Below are 18,978 nucleotides of genomic sequence, written 5' to 3' on the forward strand. Positions count from 1 at the left end.
CAACCACAACGGAGGAGACAAATCAAGCCCAAGCGTGATTGGTTGCCGTAGGGGCTGGGGGGGGAAATCCCTCTTTCCAGTAGAGGTCCTAGGGAGGGGGCGGTGCATAACAAAAAAAGAAAAAAAGTAATGGCCATCTATTTGGGTCCTGAAGAAGGAGGGATAGCCTAAATCTCGTCGGAGTATCGTCGCTGTTATTGCGTTATTATCATTTTGGCACGTGCATTTGTCTGTTGAGTGATACCCAGTTGCGTGTTAACCGTTTCCCCCGCAGCTCGTTCGTTGCGCTCGGCTGCAGAACGGTTAATGGGCTGGCTGAACTTGGTGCCGCGTTTTAGGGTTAAAGCAGCCAAGCTAGCCACGCTAACGTTAGCTACTACCGCGGCTGCTGTGAGAGCCAACGTCTGGAAGGGCGTACGAGTTTAACGTTTTCTCCCCGAAGTCTCCACACATTTCTGAGTTTAGTGCCGCGCGCTCGTCTTCTCTTTCTAAGCTAACCTGCCTCTCGTCAACATGGAGGGGACATACTTTGCAAGAGCATGAAGACGACGACTACGACGAACGACGACTAAAGAGGATTAAAAACAACTCGGTCTTGATGGGGAAAAGTTGAGCTGAGGTATGAAACTCGCACACACAGGAGGAATGTTAAGGTCGAGAGTTGAGTTGTTGTGATTTCAGTCGCTCGAGACTTTAGAAGAAACTGATTTAGCGCAGTTTCACTCTGTGGCTCTATCACGGTGTTTGTTCCCGCACTCAACGCTATATGATTACCCCTGAGTATGTACGTTGCTGTTGAAAATAGTTCAGCGTTACATAAACAAGAGTAACTGCAGGTCAGGTACTGTTGGAAAAGGCCCACTCAGTGACTTGCGTCTTGCACTTTTTTTTGCTTTTCTGTTAAACAGGATTAAGAACTTGGGATAAATTGAAGAAGGGTTTCACGTCTTACCTATTGTGCAAGGACATGCTAAAGCGTCAGGTGAGACCTTTCTTTCTCTTTTGTTTTTTAAATCATACTTTGCAATGTGCAATAGTATATTGGTACACTAAGAAATTATGCAACTTTGTTCATACGCAAAATTTCCCATAGTGTCTAGATGTTTTTTTTTTTAACATGGACCCGAGTGATTATAAGTTAATTACCCCATGACAAGTTAAATAAATTTTCAGTGAAAGCGTCAGTAGTTCTTAAATTTTGGAAAGTTACCTAAATCAGTCACAGTCCCAAAACTAAGGTGTGTTTATATGCAAAAGTGAATATCAGGGTTACTTAAAATTTATTGTTATATGTCCCCATAAAAACTTTTACAGAGTGAAAATATTAATATTAAATTGCTGCTTTCTTATTCACCTTTAATAACAAACTGATATCAGCTGACATTTTATTGGCTCAATAAGAACATGATAAGATACTGAGAAGCTGCAGTGACTTGATGTACTTGGTGTACAATTCAGCTTTCCTGTCACATAGCTTACAGCTATAGTGTTCCTGTGCTACTACTGTTATGTGAGCATGGGAGCAGAATCCCTTTCACTGTAACACAACACATACTGCTTTCTGCTTGGCTGGAATTATTTATACTACTACACCTTAAGCACTCACATTAATAGTAATGGGGAATGGAGCCATTTAAGAATAATGACACCATTAATTAACACAAGCCTCCTGTCTCTTTCAAGTCTGAAATTTTAACAACCTTCTGCTCACAGGTTGCCTACCACTGTTCTTCATTTAACTAACTTATGGGTCCAGGTAAAACTAATAGCAAGGGGTATATATACTGCTTATTTTCCCAGTGGGCTCACATTTATCCATTTTTGATGAAAAAATGGGAGATACACACTTGTTCACTTTATTACATACATATAGCTGTAAATTCTATTCCAGGCCAATACACCAGCTCTTAGACATTTACAAAATTTCAGTTTTTGTAAATTTTGTCTAAGGTGATGATTCTACTTTATTATGTTTATTATGATGCCAGGTCTCTCTTGGAAATGGGGCAGGGATAGCTCAGTAGGTAAAGTGGTCGCCCCATGATCGGAAGGTCGGCGGTTCGAATCCACTTAACGGCTACCCTGAGGTACCCCTGAGCAAGGTACCGTCCCTACACACTGCTCCCCGGGCGCCTGCTTAGTGGGCTGCCCACTGCTTCACTGAGTGAATGGGTCAAATGCAGAGAAAAACAAGTAATTTCCCCATGGGGATCAATAAAGTATCCATTATTATTATTATTATTATTATTAAATGAGTTTTTAATCTCAGTGAAAATTTAACCTGGATAAATAAAGGACTAATAAAATAATTATAGAAATCAGAGTGGATTTTATTTCCACAAAATGTATGACTTCAATAGTAAACCTAAAATAGAAACTGTCCGCCTTTTGATGTCAACAGAAACTCAGAAGGTTGTAAAATTAGTGTTTTTGGATTAGACTGGATTTCTATTGAGTCTCTAATAAAGCAGCCTGTTAATGTATCAGCGTACACAACTCGCATTGTGAAATAAATGGTCTGTCTCTTTCCAGTGTCTTAACTAACATATTATTAATGATGTTCTGAATTCAAACAACTTGGAAATTTACTCAAGAACCGATATTATTTGGGTCAGGGCCTGAACTCAACCTAAATCAAGACAAACTAGGCTCGGTGACGTAAATCCTTTTTGTTGTAGGACTGAGCACAGACGGTTCGCGGGAAGCTACGAAAAGGGCCTGGTTTGTGTCATTATTTACAGTAACAGGTAGCAGGTTGTTTATGGAGGGGTATGCTGTGGTGATAGCACAACCCATTAGGTCTCCTACACACTGAAATACCCCAGCCCCCTCCTCTTTTTCATGACTAGGGTAATTGGTTGCTTCCTCTTACATGTGACCCTATAGAAAGAGAGAAGCTGCTGTGCTTTGCTGTGAAGACCCACTTATACGTACCTCTGCGCATGCACGCTTTTTGACACTTATGTTCTGTTGCCTGTAAGACTAATCAAGTGTTAAGTTCTCACTAATGTCTTTGGGTCCTCTTTTACATCTTGTGGTTGATGCTTTCTAGGCCAGAAGCATCACACAGGTAACATGATGTATATGGAGCGCATCATGCTGAAATGAATTATTCCTGGAAAGCAAACTGTGTCATTGTTTTTAACTGGGGCAGTTTGCGTGTAGTGATTTGTTTGTTTGTTTGTTTTTTCCCTGTTTATTTTAGTATATAAATAGGTAAAGTACAAAATTTTAATGGCATTGTACATTTCTTCACCTTTCAAAATCTGACTTCTTTATAGAAATACAAACAGTGAATTCTTTAAGTTTATGTCTTTTAATAGGACTATTTCCTGAATGAGAGAGAGCAGTTTATGGTGGTTATATAACCTGACATGTCGGCTAAGTGTTTTTGCATCCACCTCACCCACATGTCTGTAGTGTGTCCGGTTCTGTCCAGTTGGATTTTCTGCGTGTGTGACTCCGTGTGCTAGAGAATGTGCATTTTTCTGTCAAATTCAACATAGACATAAACAAGACTTTTGGTGTGTGTTTGAGTGGGCCTCTCCTTGCCTCGTCTCTTTCCCCTCCAGAGTCCAGCAAGGGGCCCAGCATAAGGGGGGCAGCCTGCCGTCACTGCAGCTCTCTCTCTCTCTCTCTCTCTCTCTCTCTCTCTCTCTCTCTCTCTCTCTCGTTACTGGCCAGCAGAGGGGCCTGGGTGTTGGGGGAGCGTGAGGTGGGGAGGGGGTTACAGAGACCATAGGGCTGGACACGGGACATGGGACCCCCCACCCTTTCCAACCCCAGTTTAGCCCATCCTGTGTGGGGCACAGGTCACCTTGTCATGTGCTATTACTGCAGCTGTAACATGCTCCCTGCGATTGTAGGAAAAGAGCATGAGATAGTCCCATGGAGGCTGCAGGAGGAAGAATGAGAGAGAGGCAAAGTGAATAGACAGGACTGGACCAGTCTGCTCAGCCGGTTGTTTAGCTGCATTACAGACTCTGGTTGTCTGCTTTGTTGTTGTTGTTAGGTCTACGTTGTCCGTTTTCTTTTTCTTTTTTTTCTTTTTCTTTTTTTTTGGGGGGGGGGGGTTCTATTGTTTTCTCTACACAGTTTCCTGCATTTATTTATTCATTATTTTTCCTAACTTAAGAGTTTTTAACATATATATAATCACAATCTGAGATTATATATCACTAATCTCAGATTGTGTTATTTTCAGACCCACCTTCCTTGTTCCTCCAGTTTCCTTTTTTCATTGTGTCGTCGTCCCCCCCCCCCCCCCCCCCCAAATGGTATTGTTGGCTTTACTCTATATACCTTTCTAAGCATGAGTCACAAGGCTGTGTATTTCCATTGTAGAACAGTCCTCTGTAGCCAGGGTCATTCCAGATCCAGTTTGTTTGATGTGTTAAGTACTCGTAGTGACCCAGCCTGAAGTATGCAGTAAAACTCATCGCCTATATTTTCTCCCTTTTCTCTCTAACTCCCTCAAAAACTCATCTTTGTCCCCCAACCCCCCCCCCCCCCCACCCCACCCCCCTTCGTTGGTTTCTCTTTAACTGTATGTTTTTTTTCCCTTTAAGAAAAACTTTTGGCAGAAGAGAACAATTTCAGATTCATTTGTGGGATTGCGTCATGTGATGTAGATGGAGCATGCACATTGGACTGTGGTGCAGGTCCTCCTCTAGTTTACACCCTCACACGCTCCATAGCAATCTCTCTCTTTCTTCCAGTACTGTTATAGGTCTGGATGTGATTCTGACTCTGACTCTTATGTGTTGGGATGTGGTCTGTAAGTTCATTGCTGACATTCTTGGGACGTGATGCCAGAGATTTTTATTTCCCGCTTTCCCCTCTCTCTTCTGTATATCTGGGTGCACTTAAAATGATCCCTTCTTGAAAACGCTGTCTGGGTCCTCCCTGTTACTTGCTTTGTTATATCCTGCCCTGTCCTCAATCACGGTTCATTTCAGCGTCCAGGCTCTAATGGCATCACTTAATTAGGTTTGTTAGATGGTGGGCATGGGTTGAGGGTGTGTTTTATAATCACTTGATATTGACTGAGATGAAAGTTAATCTAACATCTGGGCTGTGTTCCAAATCTTTTTCGCAGCTGAAGTGTTATTTATTTTTCTTCTGTAAGTAACAAGGGCACCTGACAATGAAAACCAATGACCACTCTCCTGTTTGGTAATCACATACTTGTGATGCAGCTGGAAATTCAATGGCAAGAAGAACAGAGGGAAAAAAGTTATCTTATGAGTGATTTTGGACTCTTGCCATGGTCCACATTGGCACTTATCCCTGTATGAATATTTCACAGCAGCTCACACTCCCTGTAGATCCAGTAAGTGTAGCAGAAACACACAGTTACAGATACCTAGAATCACACAGGGGTACACAAAGTGGTGCATTACTATATTAATAATCCTTCATGTTTATTGTGTTACTGCATGTCATATACTAGCTCTTAAGATGTCTGCTCTCTGTGTTCCTCAGATTAACACGATCTGTATTCAAGACATCATATTTGCATTGATTGACATCAAATGTCAACCTGTTAGAAGGTGTAGTTATAGAGGTGGTCATTTGGGACACAAGGATGTGTGTGGTGCAAACACTTTGCACTAATAAATGTGATGTGGTTGTTGCCATTTTCTGAAGAAATTATGCAGACTTTGGTGGGATATTCCTCCAAGTCCTCAGAGTTAAAATCCTGCCAGGTGTTCATTAATTAACATTTAATTAAATGATTTTCATGTGTTAAGGCAAATAAGGATACTCTGTTTTATTGCAAGATGTGATAAATTTTTTAAAATTAATTTATTTTATTTTTTTCGGGCACATTAATGCTAATTCAGACCAGACCACTCACAGTTCTAGACCATTTATCTTAAGAATTGATGAGCTGCTCAACTGCGAAGCATTAAGCATTTCGCAGACAATGCTGGTCTAACCTGGGACCAGTTATAACATCAGTCTCTGGATTAGGGCTGTTCAATATAACGATATATATCGGATGACGATATAAAAACATCTATCGTTTCATTTTACGCTATCGTTTGTTTCGTGGTGTCGCAAAATAAACTGTTTACGGCAATATTTTTTCATCGTTTTGATGGTCACTGTAGTGGCTATATTAATTTCTTATAGTTCTCGCTTTCTCTTATATTTAATATAACCACACTACAGACGGACAAGCGCCTGTTTTTATGGGTTGTCGTTAGCAACAACGATGGTAAAACCATCGCATGTCCGCTTGTTTATTTTCCACATAAACCTTTCACAATAAAGCTCAAGATCCTGTTGAGAATTTTCAAAAAAAAAGGAATCCCTTGAAAAAGTATGCAGAGTATTGACGGATGAGAAGCAAAAAAAGAGCCGTCAGGTGCTAAAAAATAAACCTTAGACTCAAACGTTAGAACAGGCTTTTCCCCGCAGCACGCTGTGTAATAAATACTCACAAAGAAAACGGCAGCCGTTACAACCTATGTCTAAAAATGTGTAGTTTCATGCATCGGTTAAAACACTCGACTCCAGGTACAAGACGCCCAGCTGGAAACACTTCACCTACCCGAGATTCACAGAATTTACAGAAAAGATTCAATTTTTTGTGATTTATATCGTTATCGGACGATAGATGTTTTATATCGGGATATGGGATTTTGGTCATATCGCACAGCCCTACTCTGGATTATGAGAAACATGTGTGTCATTTCAGCCATAACGTGAATAAATCAAAGGAGGAAAAGATGAGTCATTGCTCCACTGCATGTTAAGTAGCACTTGTTCTCCCTCAGCTGGTCTTTTGGGTTAAAAGACAGGGAACCTCCCTAGCCTCTCATCCAAAATTGGGGTAATGTCTTTATTTTGCAGCTTTCACCACCCAGTTAAAATGACATGCTAGAGTCAGTTTGTGGTACTGCGCATAATTACTGCGGCCCTCTTCTCTTGCTCATCCTCCACTGCCACTGCATGTCTGACCTCCGAGCTCCAGTCTTTCAGTACATTTTGCTTTTGCCTTTTTTGTAATTTCATTTCATTTCAAGCAATTATTTCTAAAATGAGAGTTATTCAGTTGTGGAGAGAACAGTGCCAATGGTGCAAAAGAAGCTGCTTATAAGCTTTATAATCAATTTGTTTCTCGGTTTCTATCTCTGTATTAAGGAATTGATTAAAAGTTTTTGTTTTTCATATTTTGAATATTATTGGCTGTTGGATTGTTAGCAAAGACGTGAGGCCCTTGGGATATATATTTTTATGAATTTCTAGGACGTTTAATGATGAAGCAACATATAGTCAGATATATCAGTTAATAGCTGCCCTAGTTATCCTAACCGATCAGTAGAGAAACTTAGTCATCGGTGTGTGTATGCATACAACAACAGATACTAGCCAAATGAGCTCCTTGATTTTAAAATGAGAGTGAAGCAGGACCAGCAGAAATAAATCATACTCTAAATGTGATTCCAACACGAATAGCAAATTGCTTTTTCCCCCCTGATCCTTCTCAAGATGAGGGCCTGTCAAAGATGAGACATGTATTTATATTTAGCCAGTAGTTGAAGTGGCGTATGACTGTGTGTATTTTTAGTCAGCCTTTTAAATGACAAAAACAGGCTGTTTGCGTTGATCGCCGTCTTTGGGACAGTGCTGTGTGCCCGCTCCTCATAGTATTTATTTCTTCCTCATTTCCAAAACAGCAAGCAGGGTACAGTGGGCCATTGTGAGACACAGAGTCACATTGACAAAGAGGTCACCCCTCCTCTACTTGCTGTATATGTCTTTATCTCTTATTGCTCCAATACCCCCACATCTCCTTTCACTCTCTGGCCTGCTTCTCGTCTGCATCCTTCTTGTCCTACGAAACTCACTGCTCGCTTCTGTGGGATGGCATTTCCTCTTTATGAGTGCAAACAGCCATTCACAGGGAAATAGATGGGAACTCATCTAAATGATCCTTGTAGTTAGGTGTAACTGAAACATAAAGAAAGGGAAAAGATTTGTATCCTGTGATGTTCCCAACACCAAGATTAAACGAAGATTATGGAATCCAGCGGAAATTGTGCAACAACAAAACCGTTTGATGTTACACTGTTAAACCCATATTTTTGTACTTATGACTAAGTAGTGGTTTAGCAAAGGGCAAAGCTATGAATTTGTGCATGTACACTGCAACTATTGCTTTGGAGACAGACCACATTCAATAAACAACCCAGGCAGCATAAGAGATTCAAAGTATTTTAAATAAACCAGTGGAGGTGTCTAGATGAGCATGTCAGACTATAGTTTTCTTTGTCTTTTAGCTGAGGTAAACTTATCCCTGTTTGTACTAGTCATACGGCTGAGATGGGTGACCTTAATTGCCATCAGTACCACATAATTTCGCACAGAATATGTACAGCCTTCTGTGTCATTTACTGACTGTCCTTGTTTTACCTCCTCGTGTTCTTTTTATATTTAGAGCTTTTGCCACAAATATACAATACATTTCAAATTCATAGTAACTCCCTCTTTCTCAAGCCCTGCTTCATTTGATTTGCCAAGATGGCAGTCCTGATGCAAATCATAACATGAAATTATGTTGTCTTGTGCTTATTCTATGCACAATTGCTTAGCCTGTTCTTTAAAAGGGAGCGAATTGTAAGTAAACTTGTAGGAGGATAAAAGCAGCCTTAAAATTAAGATAAAATTAATCTATTTTTTTCCCCCTTAACATTTCTCCTTCTTTTCTGCCCTGGAAATTAAAAGAAAAGGATGAACATCAACTGCACCAGCTCAAAAAAGAATAAAAATGGCTTCTATAAGATGGTAAACTGTGATGGAGGATGTAGCCAGCATGACATCACCCACTGGTTTGTGGACTCTAATGTTGAAGCCTAAGGCTGAGCACTGTGGCTCTTGCCTTGTGTTTTGAAACCAGACATCACAAGCAAGGGGATGATGTTGGGGTTTTTTGTTGTTGTTTGTTACATTTTTTTTTGTCTTTTTTCAGGCTAAATAGGACCATAATTTATAAAATGAAAAACAGCTTGTGTTCAGTAAAATTTGAAACAAATGATTATAACTATACACTCATTAGTATCATAAATCAAATGAGCATTTGGGTAATTTTTCTCAGATCTCTATTCAGTTGGCACTTTTGAAATGGCTTCATTGGCTTCATTGGCTGTGTCCATCGTTTATATACAGTAGGATAGTTTTTTTCCTTCTTCCTGCTAAGATAACAGCAGAGGCAACACGGTGATGTTTTTGAATAACTCGTGCAGCCATGTCATGGTTGATTAGATGCACCTTGTATGGAAAAAAGGTAAAAGCATTGCTAGACCGCCCCCGTCTCCAAAAGCACAACACTCTGCTCTGTGCATAATAACAGTGAAACAAGTAACACATTGACTTTCAGTTTATTCTAGTTCTTATGAACCCTTCGTCTATTGCAAGATATTCCCACCTAGTAACAAAAACAAGTATGCTAGAAAACACGAAGTTAAAATATAAGGATTTGAAAAATCTGACTTGGTTCTTTTGCAGTGCAAACTGGGCCTTGAATCCATTGTCAACTGCACACCTGTAAAGTTGTGTATCTGCACCTTTCAAGGCTGTGATAGTATTGCTTTGAAAAAAAATTGTCCTCCAGAAGATGGACTTTGACGTGATCATTTTGCCATGATGACAAACAGACTTATTCTGAAGGGGAAAACAATACCATCTACGCTGTTGCAGCACGTAATTGTGAAAACCTACATCACCTACACTGCAAGGTGAATGGTCAGATAAAAAACTTTTAAACTTTACTGTTTAACACTTGAGAGTTTTAGTGTAAATATATCAGAAATGCTTGGTGTAATGACTGTTTGGTAGGAACAGATTCGATTACTCAGGCATTTGTCAGTAGCAGCAGCTACACAAAAAAGTCAGTATATTACATACCGTAATTGTTGGGCTATAAGCTGCTACTTTTTGCACAAGCTTTGAACCCTGCGGCTTTTAGTCAGGTGCGGCTTTTCTATGGATTGTCCATGATTTTTGTGATATCGTAAGAGGATTTGTTTTGTTTGTTCCGCTGTTGTATGGCACTACGTTGCCTGGCGGAAGGGCATGTGATCAGACACACAGTATCGGGGTTCAAGAGTGGTATGTTGGTCACATGTCCGTCCGCCAGGCAACGTAGTGCCGTACGAAGTAGCGCGAAAAACAAACTTCAAAGTAGCGCTACGCGTTCAGTGGGAGGCGTGGATGATGAGCGGCGATAAACTTACGAAAAGCAAGTTATGCCCAACTCCACCAGTGGATTCTGACAGCGTGGAAAAGTGTGAAAACATCCACAATCACCAACGGATTTCGAAGGGCTGGACTGCTGCATGATGGAGAGGAGGACACCGCCACGGCCCTTCTGAGGGTGTTCAACTCTGACACTGACAACGAGGATTTCTTTGGTTTTGAAAGTGACAATGAAGGAGAGAAGCGGAGAGTGGATGACGAAGCCACCCTGAGCCTGTTCGTTTCCGACACTGGAGAAGAGGACTTTGGTGGTTTTAGTGCGCAGGAAGAAGAGAAAGATGGTGGTGAATGACTGACTTTTCTTCTTGTTAAAGCTGTGTCACTGCACCTGAGCCTAAAAGGTAGGCCGAATCTATTTTTCTGGTGTGCTGTAGGTTATTGTTATGTACTACATTTGTTACTCATTTATGAAGCACAGTACATGTTTCGCACTTGTAATTACCGGTACTTGTACATATACCTAAAAAGTTATGCAAATATTTACCCATAACTTGTTTTTCAAAATATTAATAAAAGTGTGTCGTTTGTGTCTCCAAACAGCCATCTCTTTCCTGACAATTCGCTTTGTGCATATTCTCTTACATATGATAAGTCAACATTGAAACACCTGCGGCTTTTAGTCAGGTGCAGCTAATGTATGTACAAAACAGGATTTTCCCCTGATTTTAGCTTGTGCGGCTAATATTCGGGTGCGCTTTGTGGTCCAGAAAATACGGTATGTAATTTTGAATTTGTTGTTTAGGGTATGAGGTCTGATAGCATTAATAGTTTTTCTCATATGTTATGGGAAAATGATTTAATATACTTTAATATAATTTAATTGAGGTTAATAAGGCTAGTACATACATGATACTCTGCACCAGGGCCCATTAAAGTCATCAAAAAGTAACCTGGAGATTTTTTGTTGTTGTTGTCAACTACACACAACTTTAACACCAAGATTTTCTTTGGGTTACTGCAGCCCAATGACAGTTTGAACTAATGCAGTGTCTTTATATTCTTCAATTATGAGGAAAATGTGATATTTGGACTGTTGCTGAAAATAACTTGAAACCATCTTGCAGTGGTTCAAATGATTTTTCCTTCATAAACTTGAATCAGCTAGTGCAGATGCTCACTTATTTGCTGTTCAGAAAAGCATTTATTCTAATAATGCTACAATAAGATCATATCAGGAGATTTAAGTAATTCAGAAATTTATACGGTCTAATCTAGAAAACCACACATCGATCCTGCAGCTGTGGGATGACCTGCTTAATGAAGAAGAAAGAAATCTGCAGTGTCTGAAAGTGCATTTTAAGAGTTGTGTGCGATTTAGCAATAATGGGATAGAGTAGGAGGAGCTGAGCTCCTGCACAGCTCTCAGCTCCACTGAGCTGCTGCCTGGTTTAACCCTACCTTTGAGTTAAATTACCATAGATTGTTTTGTTTTGTATAAATCTGTTACACTCACTGTTTGGTAAGATATAATGTGTCAGGAAACAAAGATGGGTGCACATCAACCCATTTTTCGTTTATCAATACCTAGCAGACAATTTAATTTTCAGTTGTTTCAGCGAGAAGATCCCATTACTTACTGCCGTGTGGGGGAAATTACAGTTTTATTATGAAAATAATATTTTGCGTTGAGGCAAAGAAGAAAATCTGAGTCAGCAAAAATCGGTATCAGCAGTTTATAACTCCAAGAAAAAAAAAAATCACTTAAGAAAACTGAAATCACTTTCTCTTTTGTTATATTTTATTGGCTTGAAATCTATCACAGGTTCTCCAGTAGTCATTTGGGAGTTGCTCCAAAATCAAGTCAGTCTCTGTAGACTACCATCATAAAATGAAAAAAGACAAAAACAGTGTGATAACAGGCTGCTAGGGAATCGGTTTTAGATGGCTGATTTCCACCGTCATAACAACGGTAGTGTGGTCGTTTTGACTAATAAGTGTCCCGACTAGAGCAGTGTGATATGACCAAAAATATTTATCATGATATACATTTGAAAATTTGCGATAACGATATAACTGACGATATAACTGACACTAGACAAAATACTTTACAACTCCACAACTTTATTAGTGCAAAAAACCCCATCAATGTATTTTCACTTAAACAAGCAGCTGTTTTTTTTATGTGCATTAAAGTCATATACAAATTTAACAGTGCAAATGCAAATTCCTTGCTGACAGTTTAACCAAAAGGCATTTCCAGTGGAAACTGGCCGACATATCCTCAGCATAACCATGTATAATATCCACAAAACTTAAAAAGAGGTATTACACACACAACACGGTAATATTATGTTGAAGCACAGTACGTATCACTCCACGAGGCGCCTGCCTAATATAGCCGTAATGCTCCAACAATCCATCAAGCGGTGCGGGTTCGTAGCTTAGCAAAGTCGCACTAAAACACTTGACAGATATTCGAGCACCATGTACCACATAAAATCGTTTCGAGGTCAGTAAACACAACCAGAATTCATACATAAGGCACATGGGATTATGAGGGGCACTGTCAATTTTCAGAAAAATTAAAGGATTGATTTTAAGTGTGCCATATTTTCCAAACAACACGGTAATAACGACGGCCTGCTAGCATGCGCTACCAAAAATAGTGCTTTGTTGTGTATCTGACGGATGAAAGCTAAACCAGTTCCACACCACTGAAGTTGCAGCATTTTTACAAACCAATTATGGTTCATCTGTTTCATTTAACGATCCACTATCGCTCTTCTCATTCTGCGTCGCCGACATGTGCGTATGTAAACAAAGGCACTGCGCATGCGCGTTTTACCCATATTCTGTCGCAATATGTCATTTTCCTATCGTTGCCCAAAATTACACTGGTATTACCGTGAACGGTATGATATAGCCCAGCCCTAGTCCTGACACATGCAACGTTCTTCCCTTCTCTAGATAAAGTTGCTGAACTGTACCTCACAACCATGTTTGTGCTGTTGCTACCTTTTGGAGCATTAATAATGGACTTAGGTACCACATTTTATGTCTTGCTGTGTATACATATAATGTAGGACAAGCACATTCTAGCCTTTGTATTATTCTTCTACTTGGGACTAGAAGAATGAAGTATGCCTGTGCATTTCACCTGTTCAGTTTGTGGGTACAACTTGCTAAACGAGTTAGCACTTCGTTCTGATGTTTAAATATTGTAATTTCTGGCTCTCAAGAATATTGAGGAAACCAAAAGGTTAACTTTACAGCCTTTCACAAAAAAATGGTTAATGTCATTGTACAGAGTTATATCTTGCAATGTCCATAATGTCTTCTTTTACCCTTTGCCTCAACTCTGTAAGCAAATCAGTGTTATACTTTATACCACTGTAACACACAGTGTAGTATACTATTTTGCATGATTACCACAGTGACAGATTTGATTGATGGCAAGCGGCATACACACAATATGTATATCATTCAAGAGTGAGACGTTCAGTAGAAGCCCGAAGCTACAAAACTTGCCGCCTGGCTTTGCGTGCCCAATACTGGAATGACTACAGATCTGGTCTAATAACCTGATGCATTATTTAGAGCTCTCTCAATTCTACTGTGCATTTAGTGTAATGGCCTGTCAAGCCTGAATGCAATCACAGAAGGCTGACTTCAGTGATCATTTGATGATATAGTGAAGCAAATGGGCATTTTGGTTCACAGTGAGTAATGAGTGTGAATGTGTACTGGGAGTAGTTTTCCTGTGTTCAGTAGAACTTGTTTTATGTTTTGTGTGTGTGTTTTTGTTTTTTCTGTAAAGGTCTTTTCTCATTTATACTGGTCATAATTGTGTAATATTACATGACAGCACTCACAGCTTTGTGGTTCTCATACTAGACCCGTGAAAAGGATTATTATAAATTTTAATCAGCCATAGCATTGCTTTTTTCTGCTGAATCATGGAGTATTCTTGGTTTTTGATAATGTATCACGTTTCCAAATACCAGCAGGACTTCTAAAGGCTTTTTTTTTTTTTATGACTGTATGTGAGAAAGATCAGCACCACGAGACCCCCCCCAGGGACATTGCATTGCCTGGATGTGATTTCTTTGTTTAGGAGTTAGTCCTTCCATCTACTGGCACTGCAAAACTACCAGAGGATATAACTTTTATAACACATACCTATGAGAATTTTAGGGGCAAAGATTGCAACAACATAAGGTTAACCCAGGTGGTATATGCATCTGTGGATTTGTTTGGTTTGCTTTGGAAACAGCCTCTTCAAATGTGTTTTGGGTCATTCTGGTGTTTGCAAACAAAATCCGGAATCCTGGCCAGCAAGGGTAATGCTCATTATTTTGGATACATGGAGCCCCAGTGCTTGAAATGTAAAACCTATGTTCATTTATATTTTCATCATCTGGATATCAAGCATAGCCATGTAATAAATAACCTGGGGGCACTGTCACATAGACATGAATTTTGTTAATGTTTGGTCATATGATTGATGATTAGCGCAGCTTTATAGGCCAACAGTCTCTGAAGGACCTTTGAGACAACTTGTTTACTTTGCACTCAGAAAGAAAGGGATGTGAGAAAGGGGAGGTGGGAAAAGAAACACAAGCTATGCACTGAGACGACAGAGAACAACAAGAGTTTAGGCACACCCTGCCTAGTCTGTCACTATAGACTAGTTGGAATAACAAAACAGGGTCGCCACAGTATTCGTAGAAGCTTTTTCACAGCCAGTATTGTGTGATGGTAAATACTCTCCAGCTTTCACACAAAACTACTCCATTTTAGTCTAGGTATAACTATTTTCTTATGTAGGATGCGAAACATTGCTCAGTTTTCTTTATATCACCTCGCTGGGGCTCACTGTTTCAGAAGCGAGGCTGAAAAGTTGTCTGTTGTCTGCCTGTGGTCTGTTGTTTATCAGACGTTTGTGTGACCATCTGCTGAATTGGCTAAACAAATATTTGTTGACAAGTCTTACTGTACCATAGCACATATTCCTGGTTAAGGCATGTGGTCTCTGTTGAAGCTACTGTAGACACTTGATGCATGCAAAGAACAAGGGCAATGACTAGACCCTCTGTTTTATTCTGCTTTTGACCTTTTGTTGTAATGAAGACTAAACGTCCTTAATGAAATTGGACCAGGAGTTAGACCTTCATTTAACAAAACACCATTAATATTCACAGTTGAACTAACAGAAAAGCAACAAAAGTCGCTGAGACTTTTGGGCTGAATATTGTTTCTTAATTACCTGTGAATGATGAAGGACTCCGTCAAACTTTTTTGTTATTCAGGTATGTCAGTGGCTGTTTTTCTTTTCTTTTCTTTAGGGTTTTTTTTTGTTTGTTTGTTTTTTTAAGGAAGAGGGTTACTGGTTTACTTACCCTCCCTTTCCTTCACACACTTTAATCATTTTATCTCACTTTAACTGTAGAGTGCACGCAAAAAAAGAAAGAAGAAAGAAGCTTTGTGAAAAAGACAGTCATCGGTTGTTCATGAGGATTCTAGCCTTGTGGTGACATGTAGTTTTTTCTTCTCCTCAGAGTCAAATTACAGAGATTCAGCATTTTGAAGTTTAACAAGTTTTTTTTGTTGGTTTTTTTATATTCAATTCATATGTCTTCATTTTTTCTCCTTGGACAAAAACATAGAATTAATTTTCCCTGCAGAGAGTAGGATGAGGTGTTGCAGTCCTAAAAAAAAAGGGCCAAAGATTAAATTTAAAAAAACAAAGTGTTTCACTTTTTACAATCAAATAATTGAGAGACAATTAAAAATCTGACAGTGGAACTTTATTTTTATTATCTGTGTTCTCAAATATGTAGTGTTGTGCGTCAGTGTAAAAAATTAAATTAAATTATTAAGTAATATAAACATAATCAAATATCAAATCAAATATAATCAAAGTTTATCTATGCACATAAATGATGGAATTTAAAGCCATGCAGAAATTACAAGTTGAAAGCAATGCAAGAATTAAAGAACAAAAGTGCACAAAATGTAAAAGCAGATTCTGTATCTGAAATTCAACAGTCCCTTTAAACTGCTACATCTTTAGCTGACTTTTGAAGAAATTCACTCATTGGGCAGATCTTACAGATCCAGGTAGAGAATTCAACAGATCAGGTGCCTCAGCCTGAATAGCTGCACCACCCCGGGTCCTTAGCTGGTTGTTGGGCAAGCGTGTCGATTTTTCTTTTCTTTCTTTTCTTTTTTTTCTTGTGTGTGTGTGTGTGTTAATTGTTGCATACAGTTTCTACAGTGTTGTTTACTGTGTCTTTTTGTTTCCCCTTTTCCTCCTTTGATTTCATCTCTCTTTTTAGTGATGGAGCCCACGGTTGTGAGTACGTCCACTGTGGCCGCTGATGAGTTCGATAGGAATGTGCCACGAATCTGTGGTGTTTGTGGCGACAAAGCCACTGGCTTCCACTTCAACGCCATGACCTGTGAGGGCTGCAAGGGCTTTTTCAGGTACAAAAATTGATGGTTTTAATTTTCGCCTGTGCAGATATAACGTTTGTGTGGCCAGCAGAAAAAAAAAGCTCAAAATGATTGGAAAATATTGCATAAGTTACTGACACATGTATACACAAGTTGCATATATAATGGCTACTCAGATGCTTATATTATGATATATACAGTGGGGCAAAAAAGTATTTAGTCAGCCACCGATTGTGCAAGTTCCCCCACCTAAAATGATGACAGAGGTCAGTAATTTGCACCAGAGGTACACTTCAACTGTGAGAGACAGAATGTGAAAAAAAATCCATGAATCCACATGGTAGGATTTGTAAAGAATTTAATCGTAAATCAGGGTGGAAAATAAGTATTTGGTCAATAACAAAAATACAACTCAATACTTTGTAACATAACCTTTGTTGGCAATAACAGAGGTCAAACGTTTACTATAGGTCTTTACCAGGTTTGCACACACAGTAGCTGGTATTTTGGCCCATTCCTCCATGCAGATCTTCTCGAGAGCAGTGATGATTTGGGGCTGTCGCCGAGCAACACGGACTTTCAACTCCCGCCACAGATTTTCTATGGGGTTGAGGTCTGGAGACTGGCTAGGCCACTCCAGGACTTTCAAATGCTTCTTACGGAGCCACTCCTTTGTTGCCCGGGCGGTGTGTTTTGGATCATTGTCATGTTGGAAGACCCAGCCTCGTTTCATCTTCAAAGTTCTCACTGATGGAAGGAGGTTTTGGCTCAAAATCTCACGATACATGGCCCCATTCATTCTGTCCTTAACACGGATCAGTCGTCCTGTCCCCTTGGCAGAAAAACAGCCCCATAGCATGATGTTTCCACCCCCATGCTTCACAGTAGGTATGGTGTTCTTGGGATGCAACTCAGTATTCTTCATCCTCCAAACACGACGAGTTGAGTTTATACCAAAAAGTTCTACTTTGGTTTCATCTGACCACATGACATTCTCCCAATCCTCTGCTGTATCATCCATGTGCTCTCTGGCAAACTTCAGACGGGCCTGGACATGCACTGGCTTCAGCAGCGGAACACGTCTGGCACTGCGGGATTTGATTCCCTGCCGTTGTAGTGTGTTACTGATGGTGACCTTTGTTACTTTGGTCCCAGCTCTCTGCAGGTCATTCACCAGGTCCCCCCGTGTGGTTCTGGGATCTTTGCTCACCGTTCTCATGATCATTTTGACCCCACGGGATGAGATCTTGCGTGGAGCCCCAGATCGAGGGAGATTATCAGTGGTCTTGTATGTCTTCCATTTTCTGATGATTGCTCCCACAGTTGATTTTTTCACACCAAGCTGCTTGCCTATTGTAGATTCACTCTTCCCAGTCTGGTGCAGGTCTACAATACTTTTCCTGGTGTCCTTCGAAAGCTCTTTGGTCTTGGCCATGGCGGAGTTTGGAGTCTGACTGTTTGAGGCTGTGGACAGGTGTCTTTTATACAGATGATGAGTTCAAACAGGTGCCATTCATACAGGTAACGAGTGGGGGACAGAAAAGCTTCTTACAGAAGACGTTACAGGTCTGTGAGAGCCAGAGATTTTCCTTGTTTGAGGTGACCAAATACTTATTTTCCACCCTAATTTACGAATAAATTCTTTACAAATCCTACCATGTGGATTCATGGATTTTTTTTTCACATTCTGTCTCTCACAGTTGAAGTGTACCTCTGGTGCAAATTACTGACCTCTGTCATCATTTTAAGTGGGGGAACTTGCACAATCAGTGGCTGACTAAATACTTTTTTGCCCCACTGTATGTATTATGATATAAAGTATAGTCGCTGCCCACAGCTTCTCACACACACACACACCAGCTGACAGCATTCGTGTCCACACTAATGCTCGGCAGCAGGCCGAGAATACAAACGAGCCCATTCCTGTATTTAATGTCTTGGCTACTCCTTGCTCATTGATACAGACATGAGTTTCCAATTTCTCCAAAGACGAAACTGGAGCAAGTCATGATTTTGTGCCAGGCTTGTGTGTGTGTGTGTGTGTGTGTGTGTGTGTGTGTGTGTGTGTGTGTGTGTGTGTGTGTGTGTGTGTGTGTGTGTGTGTGTGTGTGTTTGATGTGTCCGTGCAGTTCCGCCTGTTTCTCTCAGCAGTGTTGATATATATAACGGGAGGGGAGGGGGAAAAAAAGACGGATGTTTAATAATCTCCTTCCTCGGCTCGCTGATGGCCCTTGTTTGAACTTTCACGAAGCACGTGTTTTTGCTCACATCTGTGTATACATTTTCATACATAAATGTCCATTACCGAGTAAATCA

The 18,978-nt window shown here is 40.1% G+C and overlaps 1 protein-coding gene across 2 annotated transcripts in view; it reads left to right on the plus strand.

Moving 5' to 3' along the window:
• The first annotated feature begins 107 nt into the window (after window positions 1–107).
• LOC146709221 (vitamin D3 receptor B) overlaps window positions 108–18,978 on the plus strand; it is a 32,759-nt gene continuing 13,888 nt past the window's right edge. The window contains exons 1-4 of one of the 2 annotated variants that reach the window (XM_085456233.1): window positions 108–619; window positions 909–982; window positions 1,989–2,102; window positions 16,545–16,692. In XM_085456233.1, the coding sequence (XP_085312359.1) occupies window positions 16,547–16,692 (146 nt within the window). In that variant the 5' untranslated portion in view covers window positions 108–619; window positions 909–982; window positions 1,989–2,102; window positions 16,545–16,546. The remainder of the gene's footprint in view (window positions 620–908; window positions 983–1,988; window positions 2,103–16,544; window positions 16,693–18,978) is intronic. The other variant, XM_085456232.1, reaches the window with a different exon arrangement.

Source organism: Copadichromis virginalis, linkage group LG5 (genome assembly GCF_057382275.1).
Source record: "Copadichromis virginalis isolate Kocher_CV1m ecotype Utaka linkage group LG5, C_Virginalis_male_GT1.1, whole genome shotgun sequence".
NCBI classification, from domain to species: domain Eukaryota; kingdom Metazoa; phylum Chordata; class Actinopteri; order Cichliformes; family Cichlidae; genus Copadichromis; species Copadichromis virginalis.